A 19434-nucleotide genomic window follows, 5' to 3' on the forward strand; every position below is an offset into this window, starting at 1 on the left:
GTCTATGCTGAGGAAGAAGAAGAAAAACCCTAAGTCTCTTTTTAGATTCAGAGAAATCCTGACGTTCCCAGTGGAAATGTTCCCTAAAGGTATGTAAAGGGGGAGAAGCAGAAGGAATGGAATCTTCTGCATCAGAGTCCTCATAAGTAGGTATAGACAATTTCTGTTCATTGGAAGAATCAGAAGAAATAGAATCCTGTTCAGAAGATTCATAATCAATGTCTTGCTTAGGCCTCTTAGAAGTGGGGGGGGGGGGGGGGTTGGCTACCCCTGATCAGAGTAATTAAATCTTCAGCCATTTTGATCATTTGTTTTTTAGGCATAGGGGCCTGCACATGTGGCCCAGGCGTCGGTTTTTTAGGCATAGGTCTAGATTTTGGCCTTCGTTTTGAAGATGGCGGTCTAATATGCAGATCTGTAGGCCTGAAAACACCCTTAGAAGCCGGTGCCTGCACAGTGGCTCCGAACCCATCTAAGGTAGAGACATCCGCGGGTTCCATAATTGAAGCATCTTGCGGCATACTGGACTCCGAATGGGTCTCAGTAGAGGTCTGCGAATCAGAAGTAGCGGGTATCAGGGGCTGCAAAAGCTCCTCACAGAGTACCGGTGAACTGGCAACTGGCTCAGGAGAAGTGTCATCATCAGTTTTGGACCTCAACAGCCTGTCTCTGTCTTTTTTCTTTGCGTTTTTTAGGAATTCCGGTAGTCGGACTGCTAATAGACGACATTTCTGGATAATTAAAGCACGAGCCAAAATATTTAGAAGCAAAAAAGTACCAACGTTTGATAGTGTGATGATTAAATTTAGCACAAAACCAACAGCAAGGTACATTGTGGTCAGGGCCTAGGCAAGGAATACAGTACAGATGAAAATCCTAATGAGGTATTTGCTTCCCACAAGTAATGCAATTATTAACTTTTACTGACATCGGTAAGGAGCAAGAAAAAGTTTCCCCAACTGGGTACTTAGCTTTTTAGTTGAAGACTTCGGTTCTGAAACTCGAAAACGAAAATTTCAGGAGTTGGTCGACCGGCACTTGCGAACTGCTTCTGCTTCCGGCACCACGCAAGAAAGACTGATGTAATGGCGTTGGCTGCATGTTTTATATCCCTGCCGACCTGACGTCATGGAAGAAGGGATAGCAACCGGCGCAGGACCCAAGACTTTGTTAATGAGGCTGACTTAGGGCAACCTAACAGCAGATTACCCCAAATGTAATGACTGAAACGGTGAAACACGAAGAACATCCCTGTAATGCCTATCAGGTTTTCTGGGAGCAGGAGGAAGCGTGGGCCAGGCTAGATTCCGAGAAGGCATTATCAACTATGTCCAGTACAGGAGGTACTGCTAAAGGCCTGTGTTGGGGTAGGAGTAAGAAATCCCTAAGTCTCTTTTTGGAGTCAGAGTAATCCTCGCTTTCCCAGTGAAAATGCTCCCTAAGACTATGCAAGGTTTCATGAAAAGAGAAATCCTCTGGAGGGGGAAGCAGAGGGAATGGAAGTCCTTTGCATCAGAATCCTCATAGGTAGATAACGGCAAATCCTGATCATCAGTAGAAACAGAAATTTGACAGTCCTGATCAAAAGAATCAGAAGGAAAATCAGTCCTAAGTCTCTTATAGGGGGGAAGGGTGGCTTCCCCTGATTACAGTAATAAGGTCTTCAGCCATTCTTATTTGTTTTTAAGGCATAGGGGCCTGATCATGCAGTCTGGGCGTCGGTTTTGTAGGCATAGATAGTGTTTTAGGCCTTGAAGAAGAAGATGGCGTTGGTTTAATATGCAAGTCAGTAGGCCTGAATACACCCTCAGAAGCCGGTGCCTGCACAGCGGCTTCGGACCCATCCAAGGTAGAGACATCCACAGGTTCCACAGTCGAGGAAGCATCTCGCAGCATACCGGACTCCGAATGGGTCTCAGTAGAGGCCTGTGAATCTGAAGTAACTGGTATCAGGGGCTGTGAAAGTGTCTCACTGAGTCCCGGTGAACTGGCGACTAGCTTAGGAGAAGTGTCGTTGGCAGCGTTGGACCTATGTGGTCTGTTTCTGTCTTTATCTTTGCGTTTTTTCGGAATGTCAGTAGTCAGGGTGGCTTACTGAAGCCATTTCTGGATAATTGAACCGAATACCAAAATATTTAGAAGTGTAAATAAACAGACAAATAGTTTGAGGTTTGAAAAAGGCACAAAACAGTCAGCGAGGTATGTCATGGTCTGGGCCTAGGCAAGGAATGCAGTACGAATTAAAACTTTTATGAGATATTTGCTTTCCACAAGAAATACAATTGTTAACTTTTACTGACATTGGTTTAGAGCAAGAAAAAGGTTCCCCAACGGGGTACTTTGCTTAGTTGAAGACTTTGGTTCTGAAACTTGAAAACGAAAATTTCAGGAGTAGGCCGACCGGCACTTGCGAACTGCTTCTGCTTTGGGCACCGCATGGCAAGAAAGACTGATGTAATGGTGTCGGCTGCATGTTTTATACCCAACTACCTGACGTCATGGAAGATGAGACAGCAACAGACGCAGGACCCAAGACTGACAATCAGGCCGACTGAGGGCTACTTCAAGCAGATAACCCAAATGTGATGACTGCAATAGTGAAACATGAAGAACATCATTTCTCACGCATATAAAAGAGTAGGATGTTTTAGCAGTAAAAATAAAGAAAGCAACAGAGATTTCCTTTACAATAGTCATACATAAGAGGAGGGAGCTTACTATCCCACTTTTTCAGGCCAAAATTACTCAGTTAAGACAAAGGCAGTGTTTGTATAACAGCTGCTTGCGCAGGAAGACAAGCAGCTGCATGGAGGAGCAGGCTGGGTAAAGCTCAGAGAGATAAACACAATTGTTGGTATGATCAAATTGAAAATAAGTGATCAGTCTGCTCAGTATGAAACTCATGCCACAATGAGTGTCATGGTTCCTGCAAAAGACTACAGCTGCAAATAGGGTAGTTAAGATAAATGCGCAAATGAAAAAAGAAGTTGTAGAATATATGGTGCCAGAAAAATAAATAAGACTGCAATAGTCATGGAGTGCAGAGCTCAACAGTAACAGTGGAAGGACTGTGACAGCAAGGAAAAGGAAATGTTACAAAATACAGTCTTGTGTAGTTGAATGACTAAAACTTTGGAGAACAGCAGAAGCAAAGTGAAATGAAGCAATTCTGCAAATTTGGTGTTATCCTCCTTCCCAAAAAAGTTGCTGGGTTCTCAATCCACTGGGAGTTAACCAGGTTTGTCTGATGTATCTGGACGAAGACAGTGCTACAGTAATTAGGCAGCAGGAATACAAAGTTCTTGGGCAGAAACTACAACATATTAGGAGCAGCTGGAATTTGATTCAAGCAAATAATTTTAAGAACTCAACTAAAATCTGCAGTACTAACAGCATGATAGTACTGTAATAAGCTAATAAAGCTAACAGCATGATAGTACTGTAATAAGCTAATAAAGCTATCATGCTGTTAGTACTGTAATAAGCTAATAAAGCTAACAGCATGATAGCTTTATTAGCTTATTAGTCTGATAACTGGGCAAATGAACTGGTCCATCTCTGACCTTTTTCATCCATGACCCAAGGTCACAGGAACATGGGTAAATGTACTAACTGTAAATATACAAAATGTGTGTGTGTGCCCGCATGTGGAGTACTCAGAGAAAAAACCCACACAGATATAGGGAAAACATGTGAACTCCACAAAGCAGTTGCAAGAGGTCAGGACTGAACCCTAAATCCTAGGGCTGTGAGACACAGAACTCATCAGTATATTTATTTATTGCATTTGTTAACCAGGAAAGTCTTGTCTAGGCATTGATCCCTTTTTAGCAGAGGTCTGGGTAAAAGCTCCACAGAAATAAGTATATAAACACAGAAGTACAACACAATAGCATTCAGAGAAACAGCAACAGCACATACAACCATCAGCAAAAATTGTCTAGCACAGTGCAGTTAGTTTACGGACTTAAGAATTCTCATCAGAGGACGTTGCATAGTAGAGGACTACTTCAAGGCGAGTGGTCTTAACCTGCATTGTCACAAATGCACAGCCAAGTTTGCTTAAGATGTTCGTCAAGTTTGATTTTGAAAGAATTTAGGTTGTCAATTTGTCGCAAATAAAATGGTATACAGTTCCATGCTCTTGAGATGCAGCTGGAATACAGAGCATCTCCTGCAAAGTTCTTGATTTCAGTTATGGCATGGAGTATTTTGTCACTAGCACTCTCTCTCAGTTCTGTTTGTGCCATTCAGCATATTGGTACTTGTTTCTACAGCGGTTATGGTTTTACAGGGTTGGTTGCCAGCCTGGTGCCCAACCCTCTTCCAGACAGTATATCACACACTCACACCTAGGGCCAATCCACCTGCTGCATTGTCATTGGAATGTGGGAGGTAACTGGAGCACCAGGAAGAAAACCCATGCGAACACAGGGAGGACATGCAGACTCCCCAAAGAAGGCACCCCAGCTGAGAATCGAACCGGAGAACCTCTTGCTGTGAGGCGACAACTCTTAACTGTTGCATCACTGCGCCACCCTGTCACTAGATCGTAGTGCCCTAATTCGGAGAATGAGAGTAGGAGTGATTGCAGGCCTGAACATTCTTCTGGTTTATGAAGTATTTTATGCAAGGTCAGCAGCTGTGCTCATGTAAGGATGTGTGCGGCTTCAAGTCACTTTAAGTTTTGACAGCTAGGTAGTGATGGGTCCTAAAACAGATTTTTAGCAAATCTGGCTATTTTATTATTGCACTGATGAAGTTTCTAGGTTATGGTGGAACTTAAGTTAGTTAGAATTCGTGAGGCACACAAAAGGCTAGGGAGAAGAATGTGTGGTTTTTAATAACTTGTGATACATGATTTTACTTAATCTACTATAACCCCTAGAAGGTTAGTTTAGGTTACTATTGCAATGTTTGTATTGTTCTTAGAGGTTGTGGATTAAAGGACTTTTTGGGTGATAAACTGTTTAGGTGTGATCAGATTTTTATGGGGTGGGTAGGAGAAGTTGGGAGTCAGAAAATCAGGTTTCATTTGAGGCAAGAGATTCTGGGGGTGAATTGTGGAGTCAATATATTTTAGTTGTGGAGATGAGTGTATGGTTGATGCCATACTGAACTACTGTGGCACACTTGGATGCAGCATGAAGGCCATTTACGAAGAGGTTGAACAATAATGGGCCTAGTTCAGATCCTTGGGCAAGCGGGAAGAAGGAAAAATGAAAATGATCACTGTCCCGTTTGAGAAACTGCTGACTGTGGAACCAGTGGGGGACAGAATTCGAGAGACCTATGGAAGAAAGGTGTAGTAGGAGTTAATATGATAGACTGTGTCAAAAGCTTTTCATAATTCCAGGAAGTGGGTGGACACCAGATTATCAGAGTTCCTGTTTTAGTTAATTCTGTTGATGAATCTCGACAGTGTTGCTATGATTTGGTCTAAAGGCATGCTGTGCTGGAGAAAGGAGTTTTGTGTACAAAATGAATTTTAGGAGTTGAGAGTGGATACATTTCTCCAAGATTTTTGATAAAGGTGATGGCATAGCATTATGCCTTATAATTTCGGAGGTCAGTTGAAGAACCATCTTTATTCAGGGTTATGAAGTGAGGGACAGTTTCCTTTTAATGAGTGGTTACGACTGATACAGGGTGTGCAACTGCTCAAGCACCAACCTTCATGTAGAGGTTATCAGGAGCTAAAGTGGTAGTGAGTTTTTGAAGGAGTGTTTTTTGATGGAGGTGGTGGGAACTGGGTTAAAGTGAGAAAGAGTTATCTTGCAAGTTATTTGATTAGGAAGAGGATGGTTATTTTGAGGAGGGTTACTGAGTATAGAGGCTACTATTTCAATAAAGTGACAGCTGAATTGGGAAGCTATACTTATGTTTTGGTTGAAGTAGGTCGAGTGGTTTTGCCTGGATTTAGAAGATTGTTTATGGAAGTCCAGAATACTTTAGGATTTGTATTATGTTTATCTTGATTACTGGTAGGATATGATTTTATTATAATTTCGTTTAGTGTTTTTTTAGCTGTCTACTTTGTTGTAGATGGTGTTCAAAAAACAGTGGGACTTGCTGTCTGAATGGATAGGTTGAGAGGTGATCACACAGAGATTTGGACAGTGCCATACGATGTGTAAATTATAGGATGGGACAGGTTGAGAGGTGATCACACAGAGATTTGGACAGTGCCACATGTGTAAATTATGTAAATTATGGGATGGGACAGGTTGAGAGGTGATCACACAGAGATTTGGACAGTGCCATACGATGTGTAAATTATAGGATGGGACAGGTTGAGAGGTGATCACACAGAGATTTGGACAGTGCCATACGATGTGTAAATTATAGGATGGGACAGGTTGAGAGGTGATCACACAGAGATTTGGACAGTGCCATACGATGTGTAAATTATAGGATGGGACAGGTTGAGAGGTGATCACACAGAGATTTGGACAGTGCCATACGATGTGTAAATTATAGGATGGGACAGGTTGAGAGGTGATCACACAGAGATTTGGACAGTGCCATACGATGTGTAAATTATAGGATGGGACAGGTTGAGAGGTGATCACACAGAGATTTGGACAGTGCCATACGATGTGTAAATTATAGGATGGGACAGGTTGAGAGGTGATCACACAGAGATTTGGACAGTGCCATACGATGTGTAAATTATAGGATGGGACAGGTTGAGAGGTGATCACACAGAGATTTGGACAGTGCCATACGATGTGTAAATTATAGGATGGGACAGGTTGAGAGGTGATCACACAGAGATTTGGACAGTGCCATACGATGTGTAAATTATGGGATGGGACACAAGACTCTAATCTAAAACCGTTTCTGTTGCTGCATGTTTGATATATTTCATCAGGGTGTTAAGTTGGGGTAACAGTATAGTCGTATCCTATTTGATGAGATACTGGAGGCTATGGAGCTTATGTCTCAAAGGATTTTTGTGCCATGGTCTATAACAGAAGAGCTCCAGTACAGTACCTCTTCAAGTGTTGAGGTATTGTTGCCTGGGAGTATTTATAGATCTGCTAGGACTATTTGTATTAGCAGTTTTGCACTGTGAAATTGAGTTATGGTACTATGGTAGGGAGATGTTTCTTATGAGTTTTTATACATTATTGCTACATTTTCTGCCTTGTGTTTTTTGTCTAGTCAGACTATGTTACAACTAACTGATAGGATTTTTTTTTTCTTGTTTGGCCAAGTTTATGTGGGAACCAGGATGTCAGAAGAGTGGGTGGCTATTGGGGCATGACCGTCTGGGAGTTTGTTGCATATGCTAATTAGATATCAATGGAATATTTTTATAGATTATAACTTATGATCGTTATTAATGGGAGTGGATTTATAGGCGGAGATATATATGTTTGCGAGGTGAGCCTGGATTAGGGTAGATATCGCCACTTAGATATAAAATGTCAACACGGGAAATCCATTTGTATTTACTTAGTGGTTTAATGTTTAATTTCTCAACATTAGCGTTCAGGCTGGAGTACTTTATTTTTAAGTAATCGGTACAGGCACAGATCGATATAGACATGGCTTGATTGCGACATTGTGTACTGTAGTAAGTGAGGGGACTGGAAATGGCAGATGTGGGTATAAGCAAGTTTTGACATTTGTAATAGCTTGTAAGGTATGACAAAGTACTAACAGAAAGGACTTCAAGAATATGGAATGTAGTCACTGAGGACTTTCAGTGAAAAAGTAAGGGAAAAGCCAACACTCTTAATTGGTTAATACACCTTATGAGTAATACGTGAAAGGAGCTAAGTGGTGTACACATGCAGAGCAATTGGGGGTGGTGGGAATTGGAGTAGGGGAGCGGTGCAAAGTGAGACAAAGCAAAGCAAGGGTGAATGGAGTGGGGTTTCATCCCTTGCAACAGCAGTATCGCAAGTTTAAGGAAAGTATCAGTTACAATGCAGTTCTGACAGTAAGAGTGATGGTTATACACATTACTACAGACCGTCTTTTGACAACAAAAATTAAGTTTGAGGAAAAAGAAAAGGTGCCGAGTATAGGGAAAGCAATACTTTGGATTCCAGGGGTTAGGCAAGTTGGTAATGAAAAAGGGAAGAAACAGTTTGATGCAGAAAAGGGATCAAGTTTTAGACTGCTATCATATATGGAGTTACAGAGAAAGGTTGCGAGATCCCTCCAATGGTATATAAATCATTTAACAATGTTTAAGATAACAGTGCACTTTTCACCCACACTGAATTCTATGTCAGCAAGCAGCTTAAATGGAGTTTTCCAGTCAAGAGATCTGTGCACTCGCTACAATGTGTGATGACCTATTCCTCATGCTACTTGATGTACAGTAGGGGTCTCTGCAATGGGCAAGACAAAAAGAAGAAATTAATTTGATGCACTACCCACCCGCCAACAATGTACCGTACACATAACAAAACTGTGAATCAACCTTAAAAGTAATGAAGGCAAATAACAATGGGACAATCACTTTAGTGTCTCATTACTTTCTGCAACAACTATACACCAGATCAATTACCTTAAAGACTAGTATCAGTGTACTTCACAGAAGTTATCCTGGTTTTGGCACCATAAATCAGTTACCCAAAGGAAAGAATGAAGAAACAAAATGCTAACACACTACAGACTATTAAGTAGCACAGGAAGTACACAACAAACAAAGATTAACAGTCTCTAAGCACTGTTCAGCTAATTAGCTTTAAGATACTTTCAATAAATTATGTAATCCCGGACAAATGCTGCCTCACCTATCCCATGGAGGATGACTGTCAGGCCTGAGCCCACTCTAAAGGTCAGTAGAAGATCAGGGACACAAAAGCAATGGATGGAGGGGATCAGAAAATATGTGCTGATCTCAACTGGGCTGGAAGTAGATTTGTGAAATTTTACAGGTCTGAGGGCACTCTTTAATGGAGGATGGACATGCCTGCTATAAAATTAAAACAGGAGGGGGAAGATGCTGATGGTACCATTACATGTTCTCATTCTAGGGGGATGGCAGGGTGAGGGGGCAGGGCAATTCTCCCCATTAAGTTCTTCTTTCCAATATACTTTATAAAAAAAAAAACAGATGGATAAATCCTTTCATAGCTTCTACATGATCTCATCTTCCCTGGTTCTTGCCTTCCAAGATAGGCAAGAACAGCAGGAAAGACAAAGGGCCAATGTTGTTGGTACAAAAGTGAGTAATAAGTGCAGACATATCACGTGTAGTGGACGGTGTGAGTGTGGTAGCATGTGCACACCCTGCAGAGGGTGTGGCCAGGATGGAGCCACAGCAGAGCACTTGCTGCTCTTCTGTATACCTGTAGAGGCTGAAACGGGCACTGGGAATGGAGCAGGTGACATAGAAAGTACAGTTGTGTACACTTACCATAAATGTAGATATTCACTGTTGCAATCATCACATTTGGGTTATCTGCTTGCAGTAGCCCTCAGTCGGCCTGATTATCAAGTCCTGGGTCCTGCGTCGGTTGCTGTCTCATCTTCCATAACGTCAGGTAGTCAGGGGTATAAAGCATGCAGCAGATGCCATTACATCAGTTTTTCTTGCCCCAAATGTCAGGTGCCCCCCTAATGGGAAGCAATTAAATATATATACACAAGGTTATACCTCCAACAAAAAAGCAAATACACCAAAAAGCTTTTAAGCATAGTAAAAAGGAAGAACAGAGGTATAGCCAAAATAAGTCAGGGGGCTGGAGGGAGGGTAACCAGGACTGCAACAGTGAATACACTCAAACATCTACATTTATGGTAAGTGTACACAACTGTACTATGTTCTTCGTGTTTCACTGTTGCAGTCATCACATTTGGGTAGATTCCCGAAGCTAAGGATAGGAGGAGGAATTTAGATAGCATTAGGACCAGCTATAAGGCCCTGCAAAACTGCAGTGGCAAAGCCAGCTCTGGATTTAGAGAAAATTGACAAATGGTAATGCTTGGTGAAGATATGTACAGAATTCCAGGTAGCAGCTTCTAGGATGTCCCTGGTAAGGACACCACTGAGAAAGGCTGTAGAGGTAGATGCAGCCCTGGTTGAATATGGTCTTATCCCCTGTGGGATAGGTTTTCCAGGGTGCTTGTAGCAGAAATGAATGTCATGGCCTATCCATTTAGAAATGGTTCGCTTTGAAATGGCCTTCCCCTCTGCCCCTGCAGCAAATGCCACCAGCAGCTGTTCAGATTTCCTGAGAGGTTTAGTCCTGTCCAAGTAAAATCTAAATTGTCTGTGCACATCTAAGGAGTGCAGTACCCGTTCCCCTTTGTTCTGTGGATTAGAAAAGAAGATTGGCAAATGAATGTACTGATTAAGAGCCACACTGGATACTACCTTGGGCATAAAGGAGGGATTGGTACTGACACCCTGTCCGCATGAAAGATGAAATACTCCACTGCCATAAGGTCCTGTAATTCAGACACCCTTCTTGCTGAAGTGATGGCTTAAAAGGAAGGCTATTTTCCAAAAAAGGAATTACAACTCTGCATTTGCAGCTGGCTCAAAAGGAGGTAGAGTACGTTTTTCCAATACGAAGTTAAGGTCCCAGGCTGGAGTAGGGGCACTCCTGGGTGGTCTTAAGTTTTTGGTCCCTCTGAGGAACTGCTTGAGCAGTGGATGAGAGAAGAGGAGTGGTTCTGTGTTGTAATGAGCCAAAATGGCTGAGGCATGAATTCTGATGGAGGAAAAAGAAAGGCCCTTGTGAAGCATCTCAGTCAAGTATTGAAGAATCTGAGGTAAATTGAGCGCTGCTGTGCTCATCCCCTGAGTCTGGTTCCAGGAACAGAATCTTTTCCATTTCTCAGCATAAGATTTTTTACTACTAGGCCTCCTTGCCTCCAGAATGACATCCAACACTTGTTTACTGAGGGATGGTAACGGAGAGATCAGGTAATAGGCTGCCAGGTTCAGAGTTTTAAGCTGAGGGTGCAGAATCTGGCCCTTCTGCTGGGACAGCAGGGTAGGGGTCCGAGGCAGGTGCCATGGTGCCAGCAGTGACACACCGCGCAAGAGGGAGTACACACCAATGTTGGTGTGGCCAGTCTGGTGCAATCAGTATCGTCCTTGGTTTGTCCTGTTTGATCTTTAATAGTACCTTGGAGAGGAGAGGCAGAGGAGAAAAGGCATGAACGGATAGATTTTTCCATGTGAAGAATAGGACATCCACTTTCCAAATTTGTTTGTAGGGAGTACTTGTGCAGAACTTGTCCAATTGGTAGTTCAGGGGGGAGGCAAACAGGCCTATCTCTGGGCTCCCCCATTTGTTTATCAACATTTTGAATGTCTTTGGTTCCAGTTTCCACTTGTGTGGGTCCATGAGATTTCTGCTTAGATAGTCTACCAGTGTACTTAGCTTTCCTGGCAGGATCTGAGCCTGTAGGTGCACTTGGTAGCTCAATGCTGCGTTCCACAGAGCCATGGCTAGTCTGCAGAGAGGGTATGAGTGTGTTCCCCCCTGCTTGTTTATGTACCACATAACAGTGGTGTTGTCCGTCTTTACCATTAACTGTCCTGGAAGAATGTGGTCCTTGAAGGCTGTCAGAGCATTCTGTACAGCTAAAATTTCTTTTTGACTGATATGCAGGTGCATTTGACTTTGGTTCCATTTACCCTGAATGCACCTTCCTGCCAAGTGTGCCCTCCATGCATAGTCTGATGCGTCTGTTGTTAGGGTTTGGGTGGCAGGGGGTAGAGTGAATGGCAGTCCCTTGTTTTGGTGACAGGCCTCTGCCCACCAAAGGAACTCTAACTGTAGGCAAGGTATGATAGGAATCATTGCTTCTAGATCCTGAGAATGTTGACACCATAGGCTTTTTAGACACCATTATAGTTTCCTCATATGCAGTCTTGCATATGGAATTAGGAGAATGCAGGAGGCCATGAACCCCAAGGCTTGCAGTATTTGTATTGCAGATAGCAAGGTCTTTGTGGCCATTAGTTTGAAGTAAGCTGTCAAATGAACTTGTTTCTCTGGCATGAGGAAAGCCATCTGGGAAGTTGTGTTCAAGCTTGCTCCCAAGAATACAATTTGTTGGCAGGGTACCAGATGTGATTTCTTTTAGTTTATGGTGTACACCCCAGAGAAGTTAGCACTTTTTGTACAAACGCCAGATGGTTTAATAACATGTCCTGGCTTTCTGCCTGAATTAGACAATTGTCCAGGTATGGGTATATCTGAATATTTCTCTGCCTGCAAAATGCAATGACTGGAGCTAGGCACTTTGTGAATACCCTGAGCGCAGTAGATAAGCCAAAGGGTAGTGCAGAGAACTGATGTGCATGAAGCCTGCTTTGAAGCGTAGGTATCTTCTGCAAGATTCCCTGATTGGGAGGCTTCCTTTAAATCCAGTGTTGCCAACCAAGCATCCTTGCCTAGCATAAGAAGCAACTGGTGAAGAGTTAGCATCTTGAATTTTGGGATCACCAAAAAGGTGTTTAGGATACAGAGATCCAGGATAGGACGCCAGGAGTTGTCTTTTCTGTGCACCAGAAAAAGTCTTGAGTAGAAACCTTGCCCCCTTTCCCCTTCTGGGACAGTTTGAATAGCCCTTATACAGAGAACTTGCTTTGGAGCCTCTGCCCACTGATTTAGGGGTAGATCTGGCCAACCGTTTGGGGTTGGTAACTTGTGGAAGTGAAATCTGTATCCTTGGGAAACTATTTAAAACCCATTTGTCCTGGGTAATGAGCTCCCAGTTTTTTTGCCTGCAGAGCAATCTTCCCCCCTAAAGGAGCAGTCAGCTGAGAATGGCTTGGAAGTTTTAAGGTTAAGTCATTGAGACAGTTTACCATAAGGGAGGGTCTTACTACTCTCTGCTTTGGAAGTGGGAGCCCCCCACTGCTTAGTCCTGTGCATACCTTGGGACTGAAGCCAGAGTGTTCTGCTGGTTCTGGGTTTGGCCTGGAAGAGGCAGGAAAGGACCAATTCTTAGAGGGCCAATGCCTACTAAATCTTGGAGGCTGCACTTGCAGGAAATCTTTAACAGTTTGCATAGATTTAGCTTTTTCCTCCATCTTTTTAAGTAATTATTCTGCTTTGTTGCCAAAAAATAAAAGAGTACAGTAGCACATGGCACTAATAAATCTAGCACACTCACAAATAACCATATATTTGTGTAAACATCATTACAAGTAATAGCATGTAGTAACTAAAAGTATGCAAACATGTATAAACTGCTACTAGTCTGTTTTTTGTCAGCAGGGACTGCCACACTGAAGAGAAGCCACAACTTTTGGAAAATTAAATATCAATATCCGTAGCTCCTCGATGGCTAAAAAAGTGGCTATATCAAGATACCACAAAGAAGATGGAAACCAGCAATACAACAGAAAAGTACATGTCTAAATATAATGAACCTCAAGAAGACACATGCTTAAACATTAGAACATAACACTCAAAACTGTAATATAAAGTCACACACACATGTGGAGATGTGCAATATCCTATGCTTAACTCCATCAGATGCATACACCAGGACATACTTTATCACATCCTCCCCTTGGTTTGCATGTCCGTCTTAAAGGAAGAATGGTTATTAAAAGACAACCGCAATTAATTCTATTAAGAGTCAAAAATAAATCATGGCAGTACAAAGTCTTCACCGTATGACGAGAAAATGCCAACACATTCACAGGTACCTTCACCCAAAGAAGAGATGCAAATATGGGCTGACACTCAGACTATTTCACAGCCTGGTTATCATCCCCCCGGCCAATCATACACACAGACATACACCACCAGGACCAGAAACACCTCTCTTACCATAAATGAAGCACTCTGCTTGAATGTCCAAACTTTTCCCATCAACATGTTAAAACTTGAGACTAATTTGTTAATCTAGATTGTCTAATTATCCACAAATGGCATGAACAAAACATGGACTTACTGTTTCTGTGGGATGGTTAAAGGACTGATGTTTCATCAGCCAGGTGGTTTTATACTGGTCCAGCTTCTGGCCCTTGTATCTCACAGATGCCCATCCACAACCTGACTTCTTTGCTGGGTTGACCAGTTTCTTGCAGTGAGTAGCCCAAGCACTGGGAGAGTTGAAAATATGACCAGTCTCTTGCCACCTTATCTTCCCATCAGACAGTAAATCTCCAACAAATTTCTTCCCCTATAGTAGTTCAGTAATTTGAAAAGAAAGGAAAAGCAGATGTTGGTTTGATACCATCAAACAGGCATATGGACAACAATACAGCTTTTCTAACAAGTAGTTAGCAAAGTTTGGATACCTCAGACTCAAGAGTCCACAATCAGCATATTGCACACAATCAATATTAAAAGTCCAAAGACTAGAATAACAAGCTTCCAGTGACTGGAGCTATAGAAAGTATTTTAAATGAATTACAAGCTAATCAGCAGAATACAGCAAGTAGATTTACAGCAACTGTACTGATGTAACAAAAGACAGGAGAGCTTACGGACGATCACTACAAACTGCTCACATGTACATCATAAATTAAACTCCATATTAACAGTGATAGCTGCAATTACTTCAAGTTTAAAATCCATTGTGTCCCCTCTGGGGGAAGGATACACATCCAGAGCCTTGCTTCTGGCCCCTGAGAGATTTAGACTGCTTGGCCAGTAAGGTACAGTACAGGCTGACTTTAGCTGTTGAGAAACCTCTATGCTGTAATTCCACACTGCAATCACTGGGGGAATCTATAAAACCTCTATGCTGTAATTTCACACTGTAATCACTGGGAGAATCTATAAAACCTCTATGCTGTAATTTCACACTGTAATCACTGGGGGAATCTATAAAACCTCTATGCTGTAATTTCACACTGTAATCACTGGGGGAATCTATAAAACCTCTATGCTGTAATTTCACACTGTAATCACTGGGGGAATCTATAAAACCTCTATGCTGTAATTCACACTGTAATCACTGGGGGAATCTATAAAACCTCTATGCTGTAATTTCACAATGTAATCACTGGGGGAATCTATAAAACCTCTATGCTGTAATTCACGCTGTAATAACTGGGAGGATCTATAAAACCTCTATGCTGTAATTCACACTGTAATCACTGGGGGGATCTATAAAACCTCTATGCTGTAATTCACACTGTAATCAACTGGGGGGGGGGGATCTATAAAACCTCTATGCTGTAATTCACACTGTACTCACTGGGGGGAATCTATAAAACCTCTATGCTGTAATTCACACTGTAATCACTGGGGGGATCTATAAAACCTCTATGCTGTAATTTCACACTGTAATCACTGGGGGAATCTATAAAACCTGTATGCTGTAATTCACACTGTAATCACTGGGGGGGATCTATAAAACCTGTATGCTGTAATTCACACTGTAATCACTGGGGGGCTGTAATTCACACTGTAATCACTGGGGGGCTGTAATTCACACTGTAATCACTGAGAGGGGTCTATACTTTTCATGCTTCTTCTCATGATGTGCGTTACTGTCTCCCTTAATGAAAAGTGCTATTTATGTTTGGAATTCCTAATAATTATACAGTGAGCACAGCTTTAAATTAAAAATACTGTTTAAATGGTCTTGTACGCATTCCAACATGAAGTAATATAAACATTAAGAACCCCAGTAAACATAGTGTGTGAAGATATAATGATTACAAATGCAATCACATACAAATGTTTGAACCTGTACAACCTGAAAGCATTTCACCAACGTATTAACATTTGGGATCTGAGACCAGCACTCCGGTGAACTTGTGCCAATACAGCTGCTGACTTACTTCCAAAAATGTACAACGCTTCAGGTCAAATAAATCAGAGTAAAAACTCTGTATAAAAGAAAACAAAACATTTATTTTATGAAAAAATAAGTCCTTTCTTCATTAAAAAATATGTTGGTAAAACATGCAGAAAGCTAATCACAGATACATAAACACAACCAAATGTTTCAGTCCTCTGCAATGTACTGCAGTTGTAAAATTCCAGAAACATGTACAAATATGAAAAAAAATTCTGAAAGTTAAAATGTTAACTGGGACTTCATTAATAAAGCATGAAAACAATGCAATGACAAGTAATGGGAATTACTAAACTCATAAAATAATGACTTTACCATCAGAGCAATAAAAAATCACCCAATGCCCTTAATTTCAAAGAACTCAGTAGGCCAGATTTGTGAATGGCTAATCTCTGAGCTGCTACCATGTGCATATCACAGCGAGGTGTACACACTAGAGCGATCTATCTTGAATTCATTAAACTGCTCTACAAAAAGGGAAATGGCAGAGTATGCTAATGAAAACATAATTACATGCTAATTAAACAATCCAAGATGGTAGAGCCATTCAGGAAGTAGTGAAGTAATAGTGTACACTTGGTGTAGCTCTCTGCCATGAACTCCAAAGCTGACTGGAATATAGCTACCATCAAACTTGGAGAAAATGCAATGCTAGGGGCCTCTCTGCCATGAACTCCAAAGCTGACTGGAATATAGCTACCATCAAACTTGGAGAAAATGCAATGCTAGGGGCTGCTGCTCTCCTGCATGTGTATGAGCAACAGGCTGAAATCTATGCTGCTGACGCGAACAGACCTTGCCCAAGGAGAAGAAGGGTGTTGAGACCAACATACCATGGACTGCACGATATTGAAATATTAGAGTGATACATTTTTTACAAGAAATATCTTTATTGAATTGTGTGTCACAGACAATCGTACATTTATACACCTGAAAATAAATCCTAGCCAGTTGCAAACATTATACTGTACAAACCCTGCCAACACAACTGTAGCAGCAAACATTACACTTCACTTTTAAGATATCCAGTCACTGGCAGTCAACCACCGCATAGTTCATTCAGATCCTTACTTCCTTTATACATCATTCCTCCTCTGCATGTAGTGGTCCCACATTTTCCATTTGTTCCTCTGTAATTTGCTCCTACCCTTTTCTAAGGATCCCAGTTCCAGTTGTTTTAGCTCTGTTACTATCTTTGTTACTTCTAGTAAAGTTGGTTTAGACTTGATTTCCATTTTCTAGTTATTGCTTTTTTGGCAGCCATCATAGTTAGACTTACTATGTCTAGGCAATACCAAATATGTATCAGAGCCCAAAAAAATCATTTTCCTAGTCACTCCGATTTGCTCACCTAGCATCTCTGACAGACAAGTTTGCAAAGAATCTTTAAAGTCAGCCAGCTCACTACACTCCCAGAAAATATGTGCCCAGTTACCCCCTTCTTCCCCATCACACCTCCAACATTTGCTGTCTACCTGAGGAAAGATTCTCTTGAGCCTGCTTGGAGTATAAAAATACCTATGTAAACACCTCCAGGCAAAGATCCTAAATCTTCTACTTTTGTTACATATTTGGGAGACATGCATACATCACCTCATTGTCTCCTTGTGAATTGCTTATCCAATCTCTCTTCCGAACATCTTCTGATTCCTACAGTTATTTTACATGCTCTACTACTTATTCCTTTCTTAATGGCAACTTCTGTTCTAGAGTCTACTAAGAACTCTACCAGTGTTGCTCTTTCATTTAGGACCCCCCCCATTTCTTTTTCTATGCATGTACTCCGATATCATTCCTTGATATAGAAGCCAATCTCTCACCTGCAGTCCAAATATGTTCTTAGCATCTTCCCCTTCTATTACCTATCCCTGTCTAGTTATTTGCTCCCAATACCTTGGTTCCTTTGCCAAATTTCTTCAATGTACTCCGCCCCCTCTTGCCTATTGTCTGTATCCCTAATTGCAGTCATCCCTATCAGCAGAATCTCCTTTCTCCATTCCCATATGGTCTTATTTCTTAGAATACCTTCTGCTACTTTATGAATATAATATTCTATATGATTATTCTTCTCTTCCTTAAAGATTTGCATCCAAAATCCCATTCGCTCCCATTTACTTGGATTCCTCCCACCTCCTTTCTTCATCTCTTTCCATTTTGAGTTCTAGTTTTCTGCTTGTGCTATGTATAGGAGCCTTAACTGTGTTGCTCTGAAATATCCTTTCAAATCGGATAATGCCAATCCACCCTGTTCTACTGGAAGAATAAGCTTATCCCACTTGACTCTTCCACTCCCAGATAAAATCCTTCAAACTCTTTAGTAACTTACTATCCACAACTTCTCCTCTGGTTGAGAAAAATATCCCTTACCTGTATAAAAGTCTGAAGGGACAAAAACATTTTAACTGCTTGCATCTTACTATCAATCACCATAAAACATTTTCTCAACTTTTTGTATGATCTTTTGTTTGATCTCTTCCCACATAACCTTAGCTGCCACATTGGTATCATTTTTAATCCATACCCTAAATATTTAATTTGATCATGTCCCCATAAGTAGGGATATTGCTGAACCAATTCATATGAGAGTACATAACTTATTGCTATTGCTTTTGTTTTGGTTTCATTAATTGTGAATCCCGAAAAGATATGAAATTCTATCAATATGTCCCACAACACTGTAACGTCCCCTTCTGGTTTCGTCAGGCAAAAAATAACGTCATCTGCAAATACAGCCAGCTTCTCTCGACTACCATACCAACTATATCCTTGAATTTCCGAGTCCTTTATTTTCTTTGTATTATATCTAAAACCACTGGCAAACAACAAAGGGGAGAAAGGACACTCCTAGGTTTTTCTGCTCAAACAGAGATTTTCAGAGAGGAACCTACTCACTAATTTTCATCTCCAATCCCTCATATATGCTTCCTAATCAAGCTTATAATTTTTTCAGGAAATGCAAATACTTGCATTGTTCTGCTCATAAAGTCCCAGCTTACTCTGGCAAATGCGTTCTCTGCATCAAGACCCACCAGCAACTGTGGTATTTTCTTACATTCTGCTTCCCTCTGGATCATCACTGATCTGTTAATGTTGTCAAATGTTTGCCTCCCTGCCACAAAACCACACAGACTCAGATCCATCATCGCTGGCATCCCTTTTGCCATTCTTTTTGCCATTATAGACAAACATTTTATAATCACTGATTTAGTATGGAAATTGCCATGGATGAAGCTGGATCTTTGCCCACTTTAGATACTACAGCTACCGCCGCTTTTTTCCAGGATGTTGGTACTTCTCCTCCTTTTAAAATACCGTTAAACAAAACCTTCCAGAATTATCTTTATCAATTTTTATCCTGCTAGCTTCCAAACTTCCACAGGAATACCATCCATTCCCAGGGACTTTCCTGTAGATTGATTATACATCACCATTTTCTCTCTCCTACTATCCTGTTAGTAGTTCAGCCTCCTCTACCTCTAGCCTGGGCATATTTAATTCTTCCATTAACCTTGCCATTTGTACCTTTTCTCAATTTCCATATTTCTCTGCTTTATACAGACTTTCATAGAATTTTCAAAGTATTCCCAGTACTTCTACAGGAACCCTTATCTTCCTTGTTATAGGTTCCCTAAGCTTGGTGACAGTCCTTTCTATTTTCTGTTACCAGAGTTGTTGTGTTAA

General features: G+C 41.3%; 1 protein-coding gene across 2 annotated transcripts in view; it reads right to left on the reverse strand.

Annotated features, from left to right (window-relative positions):
* Positions 1–19434, reverse strand: part of MPND (MPN domain containing) — a 1899579-nt gene that overhangs the window by 1690957 nt on the left and 189188 nt on the right. For both annotated transcript variants that reach the window (XM_044090604.1, XM_044090605.1), the window contains exon 4: positions 13894–14124. In XM_044090604.1, the coding sequence (XP_043946539.1) occupies positions 13894–14124 (231 nt within the window). The remainder of the gene's footprint in view (positions 1–13893; positions 14125–19434) is intronic.

Source organism: Protopterus annectens, chromosome 13.part0 (genome assembly GCF_019279795.1).
Source record: "Protopterus annectens isolate FY-2018-M chromosome 13.part0, PAN1.0, whole genome shotgun sequence".
Classification (NCBI taxonomy): domain Eukaryota; kingdom Metazoa; phylum Chordata; order Ceratodontiformes; family Protopteridae; genus Protopterus; species Protopterus annectens.